The sequence below is a fragment of the Aulostomus chinensis genome, chromosome 23 (assembly GCF_037954235.1).
Source record: "Aulostomus chinensis isolate RoL2024-O1b breed Wild chromosome 23, RoL_Achi_v1.0, whole genome shotgun sequence".
NCBI lineage: Eukaryota > Metazoa > Chordata > Actinopteri > Syngnathiformes > Aulostomidae > Aulostomus > Aulostomus chinensis.
The window spans coordinates 14570398-14591417 of NC_141342.1; the positions used below are offsets into that span (position 1 = coordinate 14570398).

General features: G+C 42.5%; 1 protein-coding gene across 18 annotated transcripts in view; it reads right to left on the reverse strand.

Annotated features, from left to right (window-relative positions):
* Positions 1-2079: 2079 nt before the first annotated feature.
* tcf7l2 (transcription factor 7 like 2) overlaps positions 2080-21020 on the reverse strand; it is a 101059-nt gene continuing 82118 nt past the window's right edge. For 6 of the 18 annotated variants that reach the window (XM_086196102.1, XM_086196101.1, XM_086196098.1 and 3 more), the window contains 10 exons: positions 20204-20336; positions 17250-17352; positions 16338-16424; positions 11251-11391; positions 10993-11155; positions 10738-10846; positions 9960-10022; positions 9053-9103; positions 7718-7790; positions 2080-4496 (listed from right to left, as the gene is read on the reverse strand). In XM_086196102.1, the coding sequence (XP_086052228.1) occupies positions 4040-4496; positions 7718-7790; positions 9053-9103; positions 9960-10022; positions 10738-10846; positions 10993-11155; positions 11251-11391; positions 16338-16424; positions 17250-17352; positions 20204-20336 (1380 nt within the window). In that variant the 3' untranslated portion in view covers positions 2080-4039. Of the gene's footprint in view, positions 4497-6919; positions 6993-7717; positions 7791-9052; positions 9104-9959; positions 10023-10737; positions 10847-10992; positions 11156-11250; positions 11392-16337; positions 16425-17249; positions 17353-20203; positions 20337-21020 lie in introns of all 18 variants that reach the window. The other 12 variants (XM_086196089.1, XM_086196100.1, XM_086196097.1 and 9 more) reach the window with 9 other exon arrangements.

Consider the following 21020-nt stretch of genomic DNA (forward strand, 5'->3'; position numbering starts at 1 on the left):
GCTCCAGATGTGCTGCTCTGCTCAAGGTAAGCTACTTTCTTTTTTTCTTTTTTTTCCAACAATATCTCTTATTAACAACTTTCTTTCACATCACAAACAACTGAAGCACACACAAGTGGAACAAACCACGCCACCGAACTGAGAAAAGTCACAGAAGAGCAACTCCTCCAACATCAAATTTGCATAGAAATCTTAAAAGCATATTAGAATGAAAGGGAATTCGTTGCTTTCTCGATTTCAGCTCATGTGTTCCTCCTCCTCAATCCTCTTCCAGATGTATGTATTTCACATCGACACTTTTCAGCCAAAGCATTAAAACCCCGGACAGGTTTGAGTATAAGACAACGGTCCTGCAATAAATCATCTTGAGAGAATTATAAAGTACAGGTTTTTTTTATTTTATGAACCTGTTTAAGAAACACGTAAATTATCAAAGGTGACTCCATTTTTAGCAGCAGTTTGTGGTACTGTCTTACTGCACATTGGGAGCTGTTCCTAATATTTTTCACATTATTTCATATGAAAAAGGTTGGACAAAATACCGCATGCACCTTTTACAGCAGTGTAGTTCACCGGCACCATCGGTAACGGCAGTTAGAGACTAAATGAAAACTGGACTTTATCACCCTCACGCAGGAGGATTTACCGCCGCATTGTTGTGTTATACTCAATACCAAACTAGTTAGTGGTTTTAATGATTTGGCTGATTGGTCCAATCCTGCTTCTCTTTTTTTTTTTTTTTTTTTGTATACGTGTCAGTGTCTCTCTACAGGAAAATTATCAGTATTTAACCCAGAACGCAACAGCGGGTGTGCAAAAGCTTTCTCCATGTGGCGAGCACAGACCTGTCATCGTCGTTTGTGTTAGTTTAGAGTTCTTTCCCTTTGACACTTGTAGTCAGACGACGTGTGCAAAAGGTTATTCTGCCTATGATGTTTTTATGCCATTTTTTTTGGTTCTGTAGTCCAGTAGTAGTTGTTTTTTTTTTCTCGGTGTGGTTCTCTAGCCTTGTCTACTCATCTTCTGTTTCTCTATTTCCATCAAACCGGGCTCATTTTTAACTCTTCTTTGCCGTTCTTGGCACTAAAAGGAATTTTTTGGCGATCCCGGCAGCTACAAATATATTTAGACATGCTCAAATCTGCCAGCATATATTACAGCGTGCACATAACTCAAAAGCCGATTACCTAACCGTCAGTGTGTGTGTGTGTGTGTGTGTGTGTGTGTATGGCCTTGTGAAGATGTGCTTGTTTTTGTTCGGCAGCAGTTGTTTCTCCTAAGATGAGATCCAAACTGGGCAGAGAACTGAATAACAAAAGGTCATTCAAGATGCATTTTTAATGCCTGGTGTGAACCGCAGTCTCTGAACTAAAAAATGTGATGTTTTCCAACTTAGAAAATAACATGTTCGGACAAACCAGACCACCTGAAAAAGTTTGTCCCCTTCGTTAGCTTATGTCTCCTTAAAATGTTTTTTATGTGTAATGGCACATTTTAAAAACAGTTTGTGGTGAGAAGATGCAGTTCGAGGGCTCCCTGTGACTGTAACACTGAAACATTTGTGTATTCAGGAAATGTTAATTAAAAGGGGGCGGTGTCCTGACATAATTTCTTTGAGTGAGTCAAGATTGTTGTTCGGACGTCACTGTTTGCTGTTCATGGAACTGTTTTATTCATTGTATAAATCAGTCTTAAGTTAAAGTGTCTTTGTTTTTGAAAGTCATCACTGGACTAATAAAGTCAGTCCTAATATTTGCATATATGTAAAACGGAAACTTGCGCCTGTGTAGTTAAGCTACACTTTCGTAATGCACCTTTAAATTTGAACTGAACCTATACATCTCTTGAAAACGTTCCTCGCAGCATTTACGTGACATTTAAAGGTTATTAGATTTGAAGCTAATTATTAATTTGACCTTAACAAAACTTGCGCACGTCAAATTGGAAACATTCCACTTTTTAAATGTCCTTCTGCTGATAAATTACCGTTTTCAACTGTTAATTCCATTAAAAAAAATAAAGAAATCAAACATTTTAGCCCGTTAAGCCAATTTCCGGTTGCGAAGGAAGACACAAAGGTGCACATACTAAGTTGCTTTTATTAATACAGAACTGCATGCTACAGAGACTGTACAGCATAAACATTTATTCATTACAAAAAAACATGGTTTTGGAACCATTTAAAATAAAAAGAAAAAAACAAACAAACAAACAAAAACAAAAAAAGATAAGAGCATAAAATAGAACAGGAACATCACAGCCGTTAAGGAAACATTCAAACTATTTATCATTAGCATCTTAATAAACCAGAGAAGAAATAGACAGATTACAGTCGCGTCATGTCAACTACAATGGCACCGAGTGGATGATTCTCTTGTAGCTTTTTTTTACAGCCTCTTGCAACATCAACATGCCTATTTTTTCTATCTACCTATATGTAGTAGTGTACTTAAAAGTGGCAGTTTGTGTATTTTTTTGTATTTAATAGTTTTTTTTTTTATGAACCTCCTAATATACATAATTTGGCCCTTGTGGGTTTATACAGTATGATGTCCGTCTTTTTATTAGGTTTAAATTTTTAATATTTGACAATTTGCTACCAAACACATTTTGTTATAGCAACATTTATACTACATACATAGCAATCTATGTAACGTCACAGCAAAGAATGGTATCGAAATTTAAAAATTAAAAAAACAAACAAACAAACAAACAAACAACAAAAACAACCAAAAAAAAAAAAAAGATCCCTACAGCCTGGTTAGAGGGGCAGATAAAATTATCACAAAAAATTTTGGCACGGAAAATCTGTACACGAATCTACAGTCTGAGTTGTGACTGTGCAATAAAAAAAGAAGGGCTTTAGACACTTTTTTTCCCCGACTACTGAAGACACGGTACCCACTGTCTCTTTGTTTCAAGTTTTCTTTTTCTTCTTTTTTTTGTAAAATGGCTTATAGACGCATTTCTCGAAATGAAGTTGTGCATACTTCTGTTCATGAGATCTACACAGTACACAGAGTGGAAATCCAGGGTTTTCAGCGAGGAAAAATAATCCCCAAAAAAATAAAAATAAAATAAAATAAAATTGCCTTTTTAAAACCTCCTTGTAAAAATGGATCGTTCATATATAAGTCGCTTACCTTAAGAAAAAAATATTTGTACAACGTATTAAGAACAAACAAACAAACAAAACAAAAACAAACAAAAAAAAGTCAAAAAGAGACACGTACAAGATACAACAAGCAATCTCTAAAGCAATAAATACTACTGGTCCTAGCGTTGTGACATTTTCAATTTAATAACCCTTAACCCCTCCCACCCCGACCTCCCCTCAAGCCCACCCAACCTGCCTGACTCCGCCCCCAAAAAGGTAAACAACAAAGAAAAAAAGACAAAGCAGTGGAAGAATGCATATTTAACACAGTTAATCCCCTCCCCCGCCCCCATTATTCTGTACATTTAAACAAGAACAAGTAACATCACAATTAAAGTTGTTCCTCGGAGAGGTGTCGCCGCTAGCCTCGTGCCCCCCTAAGAGTTTGAACAGATGTCAAATGATTGGTTCGCAAGCTCGTATTTAATACAAATAAAGAAGGAGAACCAACTCTTTCAAGAAAAGGGCTCATTGAATAATCTAGCCTACCTTTTTTTTTATATGTTAAACATTTTTTGAAGTTGATAACTTTTTTTTTCTGTTTGCACTGTTAAACACTACAAAAAAGACAAAACAAAATTCATAAAAATTTTGGCAGATTCACAAAGCTATACTACAGCTCATTGTATCATTTCTTTATAATAATTAGATTTTTTTCGATAATGATGGGTCAAATATTGACCAATGAACTTTAATACAACAAAAAACTAAAATTTCAAAGCCTTATGGCACAGAAATAAAGATAAAAAGAACCAATGGCAAGTGAAATATAGCAGAGACAGGGCCTAGAAAGGTGTGTGTGTGTGCGTGCATGCGTGTTTGTGTGTGTGTGTTTGTTTATGTGTGCAGAGCTAGAAAAGAGGTGAGGAAGAATAGGGTAGACTATTCTATAGACTTGGTCACTAGCGACAGAGGCTGAGGGGCCGTGGAGGGGTGGAGCGAGTGGGAATGACACAGCAATGGCGATGGCCGGGCCATTGAGGACACCACAGAGGAGCCCGGCTGCCGTGAGGACGAGACGTCACCGTGCTCCAGGGCTCCGTTGTGGGAGGAGGCGCCGGGCGTTTTGCTAGCTGCAGCAGAGTTTTCCAGCTGAACCAAAGATGGCGGTGGAGGCCCAGCCAGGAGGTGTGGGTGGTGGAGTGGCTGGTGGGCCGGTTTCATAGTCAGTGAGAGAGGTTGCATTTGTTCAGTCTGAGGTTTGGACTCTTTTGAGGAAGGGGAGGGAACCACTGAAGAGGGTGAGGATGGGGGGGAGTCTAGTAAGCTTCCGTCCGTAGAGGGAGGACTGGCACAGCTGCCTTCACCTTGGATGTAGCGAATGCACTTTTTTTTTCTCCTGAGGGACAAGGTGAGACACAGAGAGCATCTTAGCATCACGTGGTTGAGCCGCACCGCCTCTTAGCACCTTGGCCGACTTAAATGCACCTCCTTTCTTTTTAAAACTGTCGTTTCGCTCGCAGGTGCATTTAAGTAACTTTGCAAACCTGGTGCTAAGAAGCTTAAGTGTCAGAACTCTAAATATCAAACCATCAGACAGGACGGACACGTAGGAAGAAGTCGCAGGTGAAGCACCCGGACGGGAACACAGCAGGGAAATGAGAAGCAGACAGATGATGATGATGATGATGTGGAGAAGGAGAGGAAGAGGACGAGAAGAATGAAATTGAGTAATGTTTGCTCTCTGGATGTAAACCTTTCTTACACCCCCCCCAAAAAACAAAACAAAAAAAAAAAAAACCCTACAACTGGGGATCAGGATGTTTCTCTCCAGCAACCACGAGGTTACTGGACCAGGTCTTTCCTCTAATCTGGTTTCTCTTCTCCTGAGGGGGCGCAGGGGTTTGGATATGCGGCTCCAGCACGCTACCCTGCATCTGCCCCACAGACACAAGTGTGAGCGTGTGAGGGGGTCAAGACACCATGTTTGCATTTCCCTGCCTGAGGTCGGGACCCTCTCCCTGCGTGCTGAGTCCTGAGGCCAGGCCTGTTCAGGCTCTGGTGATGATGATGGTGAAGATGATGATGAAGATGGGAGTGTGTGTGTGTGTGTGTGTCTAAAAGGGGATTGTTTCATTTATCTGTGGTGACTTTGCTGTGATGTTTGGAATTTGGTTAAGGGGGGAATCTCTGCCTACCTCATCTCTTACCCTGACCCTGATAGTGACCTCTCTCTCTCTCTCTCTCTCTCTCTCTCTCTCTCTCTCTCTCTCTCTCTCCTCTAACACAAGGCTGCCTGAAGGTTAGTGTAACACTCTCTAAAAGAGAATGTAAAAAAAAAAAAACTGCATTAAACAAGATTTTTAAAACAGAAATACGGGGGCTCTTGGATCATGTACTATTTAATTAAGCAAATCTGAAGGGTACAACTACAGAGAGCACATTACTTATGAATGAAAAAGAAGAAGGAGACACCAACATATCACATCCAAGGCTTTAGGAAACCTTGATCGCATGCTTGGGAGAGGAAGCAGTCATGCACTTTTAAGTGACAATAAAAGCACATAACGTGGGAAAGTTCTAGAAAATAGAGTAGGGAACTCTGGGGCTGCTGGAGTATTGACCTTTTTAAAAAAAAAGTCCCCCCAAAAACGATCATTTAGCTTTCTAAACGTGTCCAACTGTCAGTCAAAGAGCAACAAATGAGCTAATATCCATTTTTTAAGCAGACGTATCGATTCATTGTATGTGCCTGCGTATGTTATTGATTTTTTCTTTTTTTTTTATCTCAAGGGAAATTGTTTCTTTTTCTTTTTTCTTTCTATTTTTTTTTTTTTGACTAGATGCATCTTTTCCTAAAGTGAGAGCCCAGAGAGGACTTTTAACCTCTCGGCTCCTGTTAACGAATTAATGTGCCTTCACTTCTGATCTCATCAGCGATTATCGTTTTCCGGACGTGATACAGTATTAATCTACGCCCGGCGATTCGAGGGGGAAATAAAGAGAGAGCTGACGGCGGGATGTTACATCCTATTTCCTACATGTAGAAAGAAAATACAAAAAAAAACAAAAGGTTAAATTTAGACTTCCAGCATTTAAATGATCAAAACAATACAAATGATATGTTTCGGTGTTGAAGAAAGGGTGTGGTGCAAGCCGAGACACATAGAAGGGGTATTACTTAGCAGAAACAAATACCTACCATGAAAATATTCCCAATTCAAAGACTGCTTGTGTCAGAACAGAAAGACAACAGGTAGGGACTAAGTAAGGGTTATTGAAGAGGAGTTTGGAGGAAGAAGAGGAGGAGGAAGAAGAGGAAGAGGGCACAGAAAAGAGTGTCACTGAGCAGGCCCTCAGAGAAAGCAGGGCTAAATTTGTTCTTTTTTCTTTTATTTTGAAGCATAACATTGTTATTCAAGGGCGCCAATTTAGGACATACATGACAAGTTAAGATGGGAGGGAATAATCCACAGCCTTGGGGGGGGGGGGAGAAAATGGATTTCGATGGTAAGTCAGATAAATTCCAAATTTACTTTAAATGTGGTAAAATGTTCCGAAATCTTGTAAAGAAATCCATTTTCTGCCACTGGGCTTTTAACTGAGGAGAAAATTTGCTGCGAAGGGAATTTATAGCAGGAAGTTCCTCAGCGCAGAAAAGCAGCAGAGCAGAGGAGTTTGCCATCTGTTACCAACACTGATGGAAACTTGTTGGTTTGGGGTTTTGTTTTTTTTTTTTCATATATTTTTGAGCAAATAATCAAGAAGTGCAGCTGCTCATTGTGGATGTCTTCCTCCCATTGGCTCTAACAGCAGTTATACCTGCATGGTTTGCACCATAAACTCAGCTGGTCAAGCCCGAACAAGGCACGACACTTCTTTGGGGTATTTGCATCTGTTAGCCAAAAGAGGTAGACACAAAACACACACGCACACGCGCGCACACACACACACACACACACACACACACATAAACACACACACACACAGACACACACACACACACACACAAACATATACACGGACACAAACAAAACAAAAACAAAAGGGAAACAAAGAAAGAAAAAAGAAAAAATGGACAAATCATTGCACAGACAAAAAAAAAACATGTAGCCAGGGTTATAGGTTTAGGCTGGTAACACTGGGATGTCCTCGATATCGACCAAACCATCAGGACCCAGATCCTCCACGCCCCCCCAACCCCTTCCAGTTTCTGACTGAAAATCCTGCAATGAAACCCCTCCTATTTTTTGGTTTCTTTCTTTTTTCTTTTTCTTTTTTTTTAAATCAACACTCACTCGCCATTCATACAAACACTCCATTGCATGTGCTGTTAAAACCCTTCTTCCCAAACAGGAGATCAAATAGAGAAAACCCCAGAGAGAGGCGTGGCTGGAGGAAGCTGAGAGGTCATGATAGCCTGGGCGGGGACGGACGGGAAGAACGGAGAAAGAAAAATGAAAAACAAAACAACAAAAAAGAGAAAAACAAAGAAAAATGAAAGCACAAGCAGAGAGGAAAAATATATATATATATAAAAAAAACAAAGGAGGAAGTCCCAGCGTTTATTTAACCTGCCTTCACCTGGACCTGGCCAGTGCAAGCACACACCATACACACCTGCACGGGCCACACCAGTTATTCTGTTGATCGAGCCCAAAGCGCGCTCGACACTTCTTAGGAGCGCTCAGGTCTGATGCCGCAACAGGGTGGGGGGAGGGGGGGGGGGGGAGGAGGAGGAGGAGGAGGAGGAGGGAAGCCAGCAGAGGAGTAGAGGAAATAGTACCAAAACAAAAAGAAATAAAGTAATAATCAAACAAGAGGAGGAGAAGAAAAAAAAACAGATACCAGTGAGTCTATGAAGCTTGGCAAGAAATCCCAACACCCCCAAACCCCCCCGCCCCCCCCACATTCAAAAACTAGACTCAAAAGTGCTTTTCCAGAAAGACCAGGCATTAGTAAGAAATTTCATGCAAAAACAAATATCGTAAAATAAAAGATCAAATTAATACATAAACCTCATTTCAGTTAGGTGATTTAAATGAAATCACGGAGTCATAAAGCTGGAGATAAAGCCCAGCGTTTATTTGCTGGAGATGCTACAAAGGGAACAGATGCAAACCGGACTGTTTTTTGGGGGGGTTTTTGTGTTTTTTGTTGTTTTTTTTAGCGCTAGTTGATATCAATGCTCTTTTGATCTAAAAAAAAAAAAAAAAAGAAAAAGAAAAAGAAAAAGACGAGGTCAAGGTAGCAGAGCTAAGCAGCAGTAGCAGATTGCAGGATCATGAGTTAGCTTTATCCAGGGGGAAGGATTATTATTATTATTAATATAACAATTAAAAAAAAAAAAAGTCTGGAACCTGAAGAGGGGAATCTACTTCTTAGACCTGGCATCAAACACTCATCTATTTTCCACGGGTATCAGTTGTCTTATTGCAGGAAATGCTGCCAGTCACTGTGCTAGCTCTACCTGGTAATCGTGTCATTATCAGAAGTAGAGCAGAGTGACAGCGGAACAGAGCGGAGGAGTGTTTGAGTCCAGGCCACGTCGGAGCAGATTCAGAGTGGGAATAAGCCAAACTCATGCTAGCCTATAGGAGAGGCTCAAGCGCAGCTACTGAAGATTAAGGAGGTTTACACCCTGGCATCACATCCTTCTGGTCATAATCCTCAATAATAATAATAATAATAATAATCTAGCTTGACATCACCACTTTCTCTTTCAATCATACTTAATTTCTAACATCAAGTCATTTAAATATCAAACATTAGCAACATTTTTAAAGAAAAGAAAGCAGCAAACAAAAGCAAATGTTTCGGAAAAAAAAAAAAAATAGAAAATTGGAGCCTGTCTAATAAATGCACATTTCATGGATACAATAGATACAATTAAAAAGAAGGAGAAAAAAATAAATAAACAAGTTAGTGATTTAATACTCAAAATGACATTAGCACCTGTAATCGGAGGGAGTGAAAGGCAAGGGTTTGGAAAATATTCTCTGTGTTCTGAAAAAAAAAAGAACAGATAGAGAGGCCTTCAAGAAGAAATCCGTCACCAAAACGAGCGCAAAATACATGACAACATGAGTCGGCATTGCTCGTCAGACAGAACGATTCAAAAGAAGATGGATCATAAAAAGATGGATAAATCATAGAATTAGCAAACCTCCTTAATTTTAAGATGTCAGTGATTTGTTGTTGGTTTTTTTTTTTTTAAATGTGAAAGCATGCATGAAAAAAGCAAGCAAAAAAGGGGCAGCCCAACTAGCACGCATGCACACACGCAAGCACGCACGCACACACACACACACACACACATGATACAGTAGTGCATTCTATCTGCAGGGCACAGGCATTATAAGACACACACACACACACACACACATAATACTGGCAAAGTTAATGGCTCTCACAATGTTTCAACTTCACATTCTTAAAACACATATCGCAATAACAGAATGCTACGGGGCAAAAGGGAGGGAGGGAGGGAGGGAGGGGGGCGTCAAGAGGGGAGGTGAGTCTGGGTTGGGGGGGTGGGGATGGGGTCATGCATATTCAGTTGTTATTAGCAAGGGAAGGCAAGGGAAGGAGAAAGGGGCGGGTTGGGTGGGTGGGTGGGTGGGTAGGAGGGTTACGAGCAACTCTACCATTTAAATATTGCATTGGGTAGCATAACTATAACAACAACAACAAAAAAAACAACAAAAAAAAGCCAGGCACAATAACACACAAATAGTAAAAAAAAGACAAAAAAAACAAAAACCATACAAAAACTAGCTTGACTTTTATCTTGCGAGATGTCACATCTGGCTGACACATGATGGGGCTCTTCTAATATGAGAGATAATTGCAGCTCACTCACCATTGCTCTCTGCTTGCTGCTTTTCCCTTTTTCTCTTCTTCCTTTTCCCCTGTTGGTTAGCCGCCAAAAAAATAGAAAGAAAAAAATAGACACAGACAGGAACCTTAGTTATTATATTGCAGAATGCCCAAAACATGAAACAAGAGAATAGAACTCATCTTTCTGTTTACTTATTTATTCATTCATTCTTTCTCTATCTTCTTGTTTCTGCCCTCCGGTTTATATCAGCCACTGCAGGCCAGACTCTCTCTCCCTCCTCTCTGTTTTTGTCTTTTTCTGCTTTTTCCCCCATTCTTCTTCTTTTTCTTTTTTTTTTTTTGGCTGTAATCTTTTGTCTTATTTTTTCCTCCCCGCCCTGTGAACATCTAGTCATCACTGATGGGCTTCTCTCGCTCGTCTGGAAAGACAGATTCCTCTCAGGCTGCTCACTGAAGACTCAAGCGGTCAAGCTTGACCCCCCACCCCACCCCCCCAAAGAAAATGTATGTATGATGTGTAACAGATAAGAAGTGTATAAGGGAGCAAAATCATCTTAGAGGCTTTGTTACCAGTCTTCTTCCAGATAAAACTAAAAGATTAGGTCATCTTGTCCTGCCTGTCATTTTAAACAGACCTCACAAGAAGGAGGGTGACCCCTTTCAGGCTCGGTTAAGAGCAAAAAAACCCAAAATAAAATAAAATAAACAAGTAAAAACACTGGTCCTGGTCATGTGACCTAGTGAGATGTGACGGGGGGGGGAAGAAACAGGCCGTTACGACTTGTAAACTTAAAAACTTACATAGTTGTCTCGTGCTGACCAGCCTGGGTACAGCTGCATATGGAGCTGTCGTTCTTTCCTAGCCAGCTCGTAGTACTTGGCCTGCTCCTCCCTCGATAGCGCGTGCCACTGTGGAGTAGAAAGATCGACATTCTCAGTGGCGGTTCTCTGGGACTCTCTGCATTCCCCGTCATCCCTGAAATAAATGGCCCCCAAGAAGCGGCGTAAAGAGCGATAAGCACTTAATGTCAGTGTGGCGTTGAGTCGGAACTTACCCTCCGTCCCAGAATCTGATTGATTGCAGCACTTTCCTTCAGTGTGCACTCAGCCACGACCTTGGCCCGCATCTCCTTCATGTAGAGCATGAAGGCATTCAGAGGTTTCTTTATGTGAACCTGTTTCTTTTTCTCCTCTTCCTTCTTTGCGTCTGTCTGTTTCCTAGAATAGGTCAAAGGTCAGGAAAAGTGAGAACCTTCCAACCCTCCAGCCGGTGAGGAAGTCAGGTGAGACGAGGAAGAGGGGATGCTACTCACGAGCTGTTGAGAGAGCTGATGTCACTGTGGGAGGATTCCTGCTTGACGTTGGGTGTGACGATGGCGGGGTGTGGGATGCCCGTGGTGTGCAAACTGTGGTGAGGGGGCACCATGTGTGGGGGGAACCTAGAGGACAGAAGACTGTGTAAATCGTCAGAATGGACACGGGTGAAATGGGGAGATGGAGCACATGTAAACTAAACAGCAGTGTCTGGTTTTGGGCTCAGTTCCACTCACGCGTGATCTGCCAATCAATCAAATATGGAGTTTTCAATTTCTATTTTAATACGATGTGGAACTAAACCCGAAACACACACACGCACACACACACACGCGCGCACATAACAATGTCCAAGGCTGATTCCTGCATTGCTACCAACAAGATTGAAAAGACTTTACAACTAAACATGAGTCGAATGTCAAGACAAAATACATGGAAGCATCACAGCTACGGATGCACCAATCAGACATCAGTCCCATACCGACCCAAACATCTGGATATGAGGAGGACGCACGTACGTCGTCATACATCAGCAGTGTGACGGCGCCATTGCTGTCCCTCTGGGGCTTTGTTTCTTGCACAGTTGCAAAACCAACTGAGTAGTCATGAGATTAATTTGGTGCTACGCAGTTAGCAAATGTTGCTGTACACAAAAAAACTGTCTCTCACGCGATGAGACCCACAGATCGGTACTGGATCGGTATCAGGACGGAACAAGTCTGATCGGTGCAACCGTAATCACAACAACAATCATTCCAATACAGTTTGGAAAACTTCAGCTGGGGCCAATAAAGTTTAAGGGCACAGGGGTGTGGGGCTGGGTACGGATCTTTGGTTCTTTTTATGGTACCAAATGAATCGGGAGTAAATCTCCACATGCCGATTTCTTTTTGCTATTGCAAATCTGCTCCCAGTGAGAAAACTCCAACACGCCGAAGCAATAAATTGTATTTATGCAAACGGGTTTATATTTTAATGTTGAGTGTGTGAAAATACCAGGGAGCTGGAAGCTAAAGCCAAAGACTTGTAACGTGACGCACGATGTCATTTTCATCAGGAATTTTAAATCGGTATTATTTAGGAATCCTGACTGAAGTCAAAGTAGCACTAATTGAAACTTCTCCATCGATACACAACCCTAAAAGGGAATCTCCTGAATACTAATTCAGGACGTTCAAACCTTCTTTCAACACATCTTCATTGAGATGAATTATTTCTTTATCGGGTTCAATGGAACGTGTTAGCAATAGCGCTCGCTACACTTTCAACTTGTCACTTCACACTTATGAAGAGGCTGTTTACAGATTCGAGACACTGATTCTTTCATCAGAGCTGAGACGGATTAATCAGCTCTAAACTTCCCTTCCGGAATACATTTGAGAGGAAAAACTTTTTTGTTTCCTTTCCCCTCGACAAAATAATCACCTGCAACAGCTGGGAAAAAAAAAAAAAAAAACAGCTACTAAATCAGATTCACTCTTATAATATTTGAGGGAATTGCAACTGTAGCAGTTCCACTGATACGAAAATGGCAGGTTTTGGAAGAATTATCTCTTATCAAGGAGTATTTGTCAAGCTCCAATCAAAGTCTCGTATCGTTTTCGCTATTGGATCTCTCGTTTGCTTCCTTCAATCCTTTTCTGTCAATTCAGCACCGTCAGCAGCGCTGACAGTTTTATCTCCCTCCTTCTATCATCAATCCATCATCTCCCAACAGCTCCACACATCCAGGCCACAAACCCTTATTTATGAAATCATTTCATTGGCCACAGCCGCCGCCGTAAACCTCGACTGTAGCGCATGTGCCAGTGTATGTATGACACTAATTACTCTGGTGAGATTATCAGAACGTGTGCTCGTCCTTCTGTGTGTGTGTGTGTGTGTGTGCGCGTGTTTACAGTGCAAGGCCTCATCTCTATGTGACCATACACAAATTTAAGAGAGGGGGATGAAGGAGAAGAAAAAGAAGGAATAATTCTTTTTCTTTTTTTTTTTTAAAGCAGCTCATTATCCGGCTGTGTCTGGCTGCATGGCTCCGAGCCAGAATATAATGATGAGGATAAACTCGCCAGGAACAACTAGTTTCTGTTGGAGGCCATCTCAGGGGAGTGCCAGTGCACTCCCCCCTAAAACTCTTTCTCTCTTTTTCTCCTTTCCCCTCTTCTGCCTTCATCACTGACACATTGGTGTTTGTGCCATGTCATCTGTTGATGGGGAGCTCAGCAACAGTGGCTGCATATCACCCATCATTAGGGGCTGCTGCATTTTCCCCGCTCACCGTTTCCTCTCTCCCTGCTCACCCTCCCTCCACCTCTCTCTCAGTGCACTTGTTAAAATTTCCTCTGTTCCAAGAACTATTTTTTTCCTCTCCTCTTCTTCTTCCTCTCTACTCCTCCCTGTCCCCTCACCACCTCCTTCCTTCCATCCATCCCCTCCCTTCCCTTCCCTCCTCCTGCTGCTGCTGCCACTGCGTGGCCCAGGTTATGGTTTAAACATGACGGCCGTCCCTTTGAAGCGCGGGGGCATCATCATCATCATCCGGGCTCATCAGCAGCAAGCAGCGCCTTGGACCAATTTAACCAACACAGAGAGGGAGACGCAGCGGAGGCCCCCACCCCATCCACCCACCCCAACCCTGGGGCTCCTATGTCTCAATCTGAAAGGTAAAAATGGCTGGCGGTGTTGGGGTGTTGGTAAGGGGGTGAGGCTGGGAGAAGGGAGGGGGGGGGGGGGGTCACTGGTGCAGCAAGCCCGGTGTCAGCCAATGCCATTTAATTGCCAATGTGAAGCAGTAGCCCCCGTGCCTGTTTAATGTATAATGATCCGGCCGGTGCGCTTCGCCCGTTCCCCAGGAAAAGAGAGGGAGTGGGATGATGGGGGGACATATCAAAGGGCAGGCTGAAGCATACGGGGCAAAGGGGTCTTCACATCCTCCCACCTGTCACACATACATTCACATGTACATACAATATTGGGGGGTGGGGGGGCTACACCGGCTCCAACCCCATTATCAAAATAATGTCTTTCATTCCCTGCGCTGTCTGTCTGTACTCTCCTTGGCTCTCTCTTTTTTTTGCTCCCATCCTAAAATCATGTATTTTTTAACAGGACCTAGGTGTAAAGGTGCTCATTGCGGGACTACAAGGTACCAGATTCATTTCCTGCATTCTAATTCGGTTTTGAGTTACAGCGCAGGTGGTGGTGGGGGCGGGGAAGGGGGGGGGGGGGGCGGCAGATAGTGAAGCAGCACTCTCCTTCGAAGACGTGGCTCCCGACACGAGTACAAGGTCGCGGTGTCTTTTTCCTTCTGATTGTCAGTTTGCTCGCTACAAATCGTTTGAGCTAACACAACAGGATCGTCCCTTCTTTGAACGAAAACCAACCGGCTGAAGGCAAAAAAAAAAAAAAAACATGAAGGGAGATTCTGACATTTTGCTGACACAATTAGACAAACTACACTTTGAGATTTTTCTTTTTGTGCCATGAGTCGGGATATATATATATATATATATATATATATATATATATTTATTTATTTATTTATTTATTTTTAATGTACGAGGATAAAGTGTGTGTGTGTGTGGGGGGGTGTGTTTTGGATAGGAAAAATGTGTTAAACCCTCCCATTCTCCAGAGAGCTCTCAGAGCCCCCCATCTATTCAGTTATACTAATTAAATTAGGGGTCTCATCACAGGGCATTAGCTCTTCCCTCTTACTCTCTCACACACACACAAACACACACACACACACACACACACACACACATCAGCCAGCAGATTCAATTATCTACACTGGAAATAAGATGTTCACAATGTAGAGGCTGTCATTAAGAGACTGAATTAGCAGTCACTTAAAGCCTAGTTTGGCTGGATGCTGCTGCCAGATGCAGCTGTCTGGACAGAGCCAGCGTCTGACCCTTTGCACCGGGAGGGGCCAATCTGTCTCTAGACACCATTCTTCAGAGGAACTAAAAACCAAGCTGGCATATGGATCTGTTTAAAGATATAGAGATATAAAAATATGTGTGTGTGTGTGTGTGTGTATATATATATATATATATATATATATATATATATATATATATATATATATATATATATATATATATATATATATATATACATAAAGAAAAAAGCAAGCTGAAGAAAATTTGAAACAAAAAAAAGAGTTCCCCTTTTTCTTTAAAAATATAATTCTCCCTCTCAGCTCCTCCCTTCCCTCCATCTACATGATCCATCAATGTCACCGAGGCCTAAATACAACCCCCCCCCCCCCCTCCCTCAGGAGCTGCTTTTCCAATCAGCCTGCAATTACACTAAAGCTCGGCCTCATCCCTTGATGCCAAACCATCCAAAGTTCCCGTGTAGAGGAAGAGGAGGAGGAAGGAGGAGTAGCGGATGGAGTGGGAAGTTATTTGTTTTTTTTATGTTGCTTTTTTGGATAGGCGAGCTTTTTAGTCATCCGAAATTAATTATACCCCACACAATGCAGAGGGAACAATTTAAAACACTCACACACACACACACGCGCACACACGCAGGCACGCGCGCGTACACAAGATGGCAACACATTTACATAACCACCACCACCACCCCCCACCTCCTCATGGGTGCACTGATGTCCACAGCAGCACTTGAGCTGGACCCTAATGGGCTGGACCAAAGCGCTAGCCAAGTGTCAGACCCCCGCTTATATCGTCTAGTCCTTTTCAAAGTGTTTGCTGTGTTTGTTTATCCGTCTGGCTGCTCAAACTCACAGCAAGGACATGCCCCGGCTCATTTTCAGATCTGCCTGACATGCAGTGGGGGTAAATGTTCTTCAGGGGCCTCATTAGAAAGTGATAAATATAATTAATATTTGAGCATGCTAGCTGGAGTTCTACACTGGAGAATTGGCCTTTTGAACACGGAGATGGGGAGTGTGAGCTGTCCTTCAGGGAGAAGTTGCTGCTCACCGTGCGTGTGTGTTTTGCTTTTTCAGTGTGTATGAAGAAGGAACATGTATATGTGTGTGTGTGTGTGTGTGTGTGTGTGTGTGTGTGTGTGTGTGTGTGTGTGTGTGTGTAGCTCCTCGGGCTCAACTCACCTTGACATGGATGCGTTGACAGTGAGCGCAGTTGGGTAAGGGTGTCTAAAACCCCCTGTTGTGATTGGATAAACAGGTTGACCTTGCCTGGGAAGAGGGAGGAAAAAGAAGAAAGGAGAAAAAGGTAAAGGAACAGGGTTGATGGAAGACGAGAAGGTAAAGCCCCTCTGTCTCTCTCTCCTCTCCCCACTGTGGGCCTCTTTATTCTCATTTGATCAGGACAAAAATCTAGGGGATTGCAGAGCGCAGATCAAAGAGAGGAAAACTCTTAACAATTTGAATGCCACAAATCTTGATAGGAATGGCTAATTAAATTTCATAACCCTTCGCTCGGTGTCGACAGAGCGGGGCCCTGTTCCTCCCCAAGCTGGAACTAGGTGTTTTGTTGTGATAATTAAAGACGAAGCGCGGGTCTCTTTAATGGAGCCATCACGCTAATTGAGGTCTACACATCCAAAGACAAACAATAATGAATGTAAATTTATACCAAAATAAAGTGCAGCAAATCAAAGGGCGCCGTGGCTGCGCTCGGGGCCTTTCTTGGTATTTAGATCGCGGTGAGAAAACATTAAATTAACAGAGCTTAATTTGTAGCCTTTTGTCATATTAACAAGTGTTGACAAGAGTTACCAGGGGAGAGCCCCCGTGTGGAATTGTGGGTAAAATACGGGCAATCACGGTTCATTACTCTAATTTGTCCGTACAGAGACATGCAAAATAGTATTTGCCATAAAGTGGCACATTGAGGTTGGTGAGGGTCCGAGAAAGAGCGAATTTCCCCCCTGAAAAGAAGTTTGTGCGACTGGAGACTCAAGTGATACGACATGCAATATTAGTTTCTAATAATTTGCCTTGATATACAAATGCATTAGTGAAGAATAAAGTGAAAAGGTAATAAAAGGATTTGCTTACTGTGGTACTAACCATCCTAGCGGATGGGGGATCTGGCCGACAGTACCAGGTGACAGTGGGTAATAAGGAGATATATCTGGAGGATGCGGAGGCCTTGGAATTCCTGCAAAATAAAGGAAGATGACATGAGCAGAGAGGAGGTGGACAGAGAAGATGATGACAGAAGGAGAAGAATGATGACAGCGAGAGAATCAAATCTTGTGTCAGTCGCGAATTCGTTCTTTTGTCGGGAGTTTCACATCTGAACGGGGCAGACATCACAGGAGTGCAGATGGGAGGAAGAGGAGGAGGAAGAGGGCTTGTTGCTTGCATGTACACAGTGCTAAATCACACTTCCTGATCAAAGGCCTTTGAGGTGACAGCGGCACAATGTGTTGGAAGAGGCAGAGGGGAGAGAGGTGAGGAGGAAAAAAAAACCCACACGCACGCACATACCAACATGATTCTTGTTGCATTTGTCTACTGAATCGGGAGATTAATGATATAAAATGACGGAGGTTTAGAAGTTAACAAAACACAACGTTATAATTACAGTGTTGGCAGTGATCAGAGAGCTGCTGATACAGGGCAACAGGTTGACAGCGCCTTCTAATTTACTCTGGCTGGATGGATATTATCTCATACACGACTAGATGATGATAACACAAATAGGCAGCAGCTAAATTCAACACACGCATCGGTTTACGGGTCTTCATTGGTCCTGATCTCCAGGTTTCGACAAATAAAACATCCACGTTTTTGTCACCAACCAGGAAGTGACAAAGATATTCCATTTCAAGATGTCCCCGAACAATCACAAAGTCCACGTTGTTGCTTTTTACTTTCTATGGCACCTGACTAAATAAATAAATAAATAAATAATAAGCTGCCCTGAGTAAACGCCTCCAAAAGGTCTCATATGCATATGGTGTAAAAAGAACCTGACAAACATGAAACAGGGAATACTAGACATGTCTGAGCAGCACAGCAGGAGAGTGTGAGCGATAAAACCAGCAGGTTGATGAGGTGGTTCCTTCCTCACGGCTGGTTTTACCCACACAGCCAAAGTAGAGTCCCATCAATCTTCCTAAAATCTGGTTTTTACATTGCCCCCCCCCCCCCCCCCCCCCAAAAATCTGCAGCTGATCCAGATTATAAAAACGGATTTGGTTTCTAACTGACAGCTGTTCATCTCGGAATAGCGTTCTAACAAAGTCAAGTTCGATTTAAAAAGCCTCACATACATTATCCCATCACCACCCAGTGCTCAAGACCTAATATAACTCATTAATTAATTAAACACTGAGCCCAATTAAGCAGCCCCATTAAGCACTACATTAAACAGCAGCTGGCGCATTATTTTCCCTTTGTAAAGACCATCATAATAAGAGAATATTATTACCTAAAACACCACCAGAGACTACTGAAAGCATGAAATTTATTCAGCGCACTGAAAATGCATTACCTGAAAGGGTAGGCTGAATGACAGTTACCGAAATGAAGCGCCGGGTCAAGACGGTTGACGGAAATGAGCGAAATTGACTGAAAATGCGCGGCAATGATGCTTGCCGGAGAAAGGATGTGTGGGCACAGGATCTGATAGAAACACGGATGTTGTGAATCTCCAGGATCAACAGGCTGTAGAGATGTAAGCAGATTTCTGAGACGATTTATCAAAAAAACAGGGTTTTTCTGGATTGACTGTTAGGTCGAGCAAAGCTGTCGTCATGTTTGCAGCTCTCTGGTGTTTCGATGCGGAGACAGTGGCCTTCTTGTTTTGAATCTTGCCGTTTAGTTGCAGTCATGAGGAATCAGGATTGTTTGCCAAATGACTTGTTATGTGAGGTTTTTCGGGTCACAGCTCCTTTTTTTGTTTTTTGTTTTTTTTTTGCTTGAAAGTAAAAGCCATTAAAGCCGAAACAACAACTACAATCAGAGCAAGATCTCAACAAGAAGCTGAAGTTGACTTTGTCCTGATCTTGTAAAAACATCCTCTCCCTCTGCTTCTGAGTTCATTCACTTTTGATACGAAATGCGATGGATTCTTTATCTACTTCCGTACAAGATGTCTGACAGGTGGTTTTTCAAGAATGTGTCCTTGGACAGACAGACAGACAGACGCCATCAAGACAAATATATGATCGTGTGTACGGCCAGCAGCGCAGCAGAGCATCATAAAACACACCCACAACTGCAAACATCGTCTTAGAGCTGAGGAATCTTAGCACACCAATAATCAGAAAATCAATCTCAGTAGCAAACAAGCAGGGCTTTAAAGTGCGATGAGGTGGAAAGTAAAATGTGCCACAGATTTAGAGTCCTCATTTGATGACAGGCTGCGTTTCCATGGGTTGCAAATGTGTTTTGTTCTAAATCAAACCATCGTAACTTAATATTACATTGATGGTGTTGAGCACATGCTACAGAGCACAATTTGACTGTGTCACTCTACAACTTTGACCTTAAACCACTTCTCTCATGTTCATATTGAAGTATAGTTTCAGTTTTCTGGCTTTTTTAATGCGACTGAGTCGAGTTTGTGATCCGGAAGCAGCGTTGTTAAGTATTTCGACTGCCGTATGCGCCACAAAAACGCTGCAAAATCTCCAGTAGGACTTAAAAGGTGTGATTCAGGTGTAGAAAATTCTACATCGGAATTCTTCGCTTTTGATTACTGGTTTCTTGAACAGAGAGCTTTTCAAGTTAAGCGAATCAGAAATCTTAATCAGATTATTGTCTTAATCTGGTTAATATTAAAATATTGTCATCCATGTAGTCACCGGTGAGCGTCATCTGTTGTGACTTTGACTTATTGAAGTTTTGTTTTGTTTTTTTAGCTTATTGGAACAAATAAAACATCCTGACACTTTAAAGCACGCTGTACCCCTTTAATCTTAACATCAAAGAGGGATATTATCGAAAAAAAAACACACATTAAGTAACGTAGATATATCATAGTAAAATGGGGGTTTTACCTGTTTTGGGGTCCACGTCTGTCTGTAGGTGAGGTGGGGGGTTCCCCGGTGTGAAGTGCTCATTGCTGTAGGTGATCAGAGGTGTGAGAGGGTGCACATGGTGAGGGTGCTGTACCACTGGAACCTTATTAGACTGAGAGAAAGAGAGAGAAATGTAGGGGGGGGGGGCAAAACAACAAGGCCAAGGCGTTAATATTTGGGTTAAGAGAACACAAGCCACAGAATTACAAGCTATCAAGTTCTGGGTGCTGTTGAGGTGCCAAACCACCAAGCCTCAGTGAAAATAGTGTGGTTTGTAATTAAAAACACTTCTGCGGTGTCACCCTGGAATTCAGTAACACAATCTAAGAAGGCTGGGGGGGGGGGGGGGGGGGGGGGTTGTTGCCAGTTCACATTTGGATCTGATGTGTGATGCGTCACTTTTAGCCACGGTTGCGGCAAAGTAATCGATCATCTGTAAACCACGAAATCAAGGCAGCGCGTGTAAATCCACAGTCATTAGCTGCTCCGGTCAACGCCGTACACTCCTCCTCTAGGCCTCCCGTCTTCCTCACTCCCCATCCCTCAATCTATTCCCCCAGGGCCTGGTTCATGGAGGGTTGGACTGTATTGTGATAAAAGGGTTAGGAGGGGTGGGGGGCTGAAAATCCATTTCTGCATTTTTGCCAAATTAGTTTTAGCTATGTAATCTTCTCTTTGTGCTCCTAAGTGGTGCAGGCCCCCTTTTTTTTTTTTTCAATTACCCAAAGATTACAGTGGAGCTTTAGGGGTGTGCTGCCGTGGGCCCCTGTGTTAACCAAGAGCTCAGCCCCTCTCA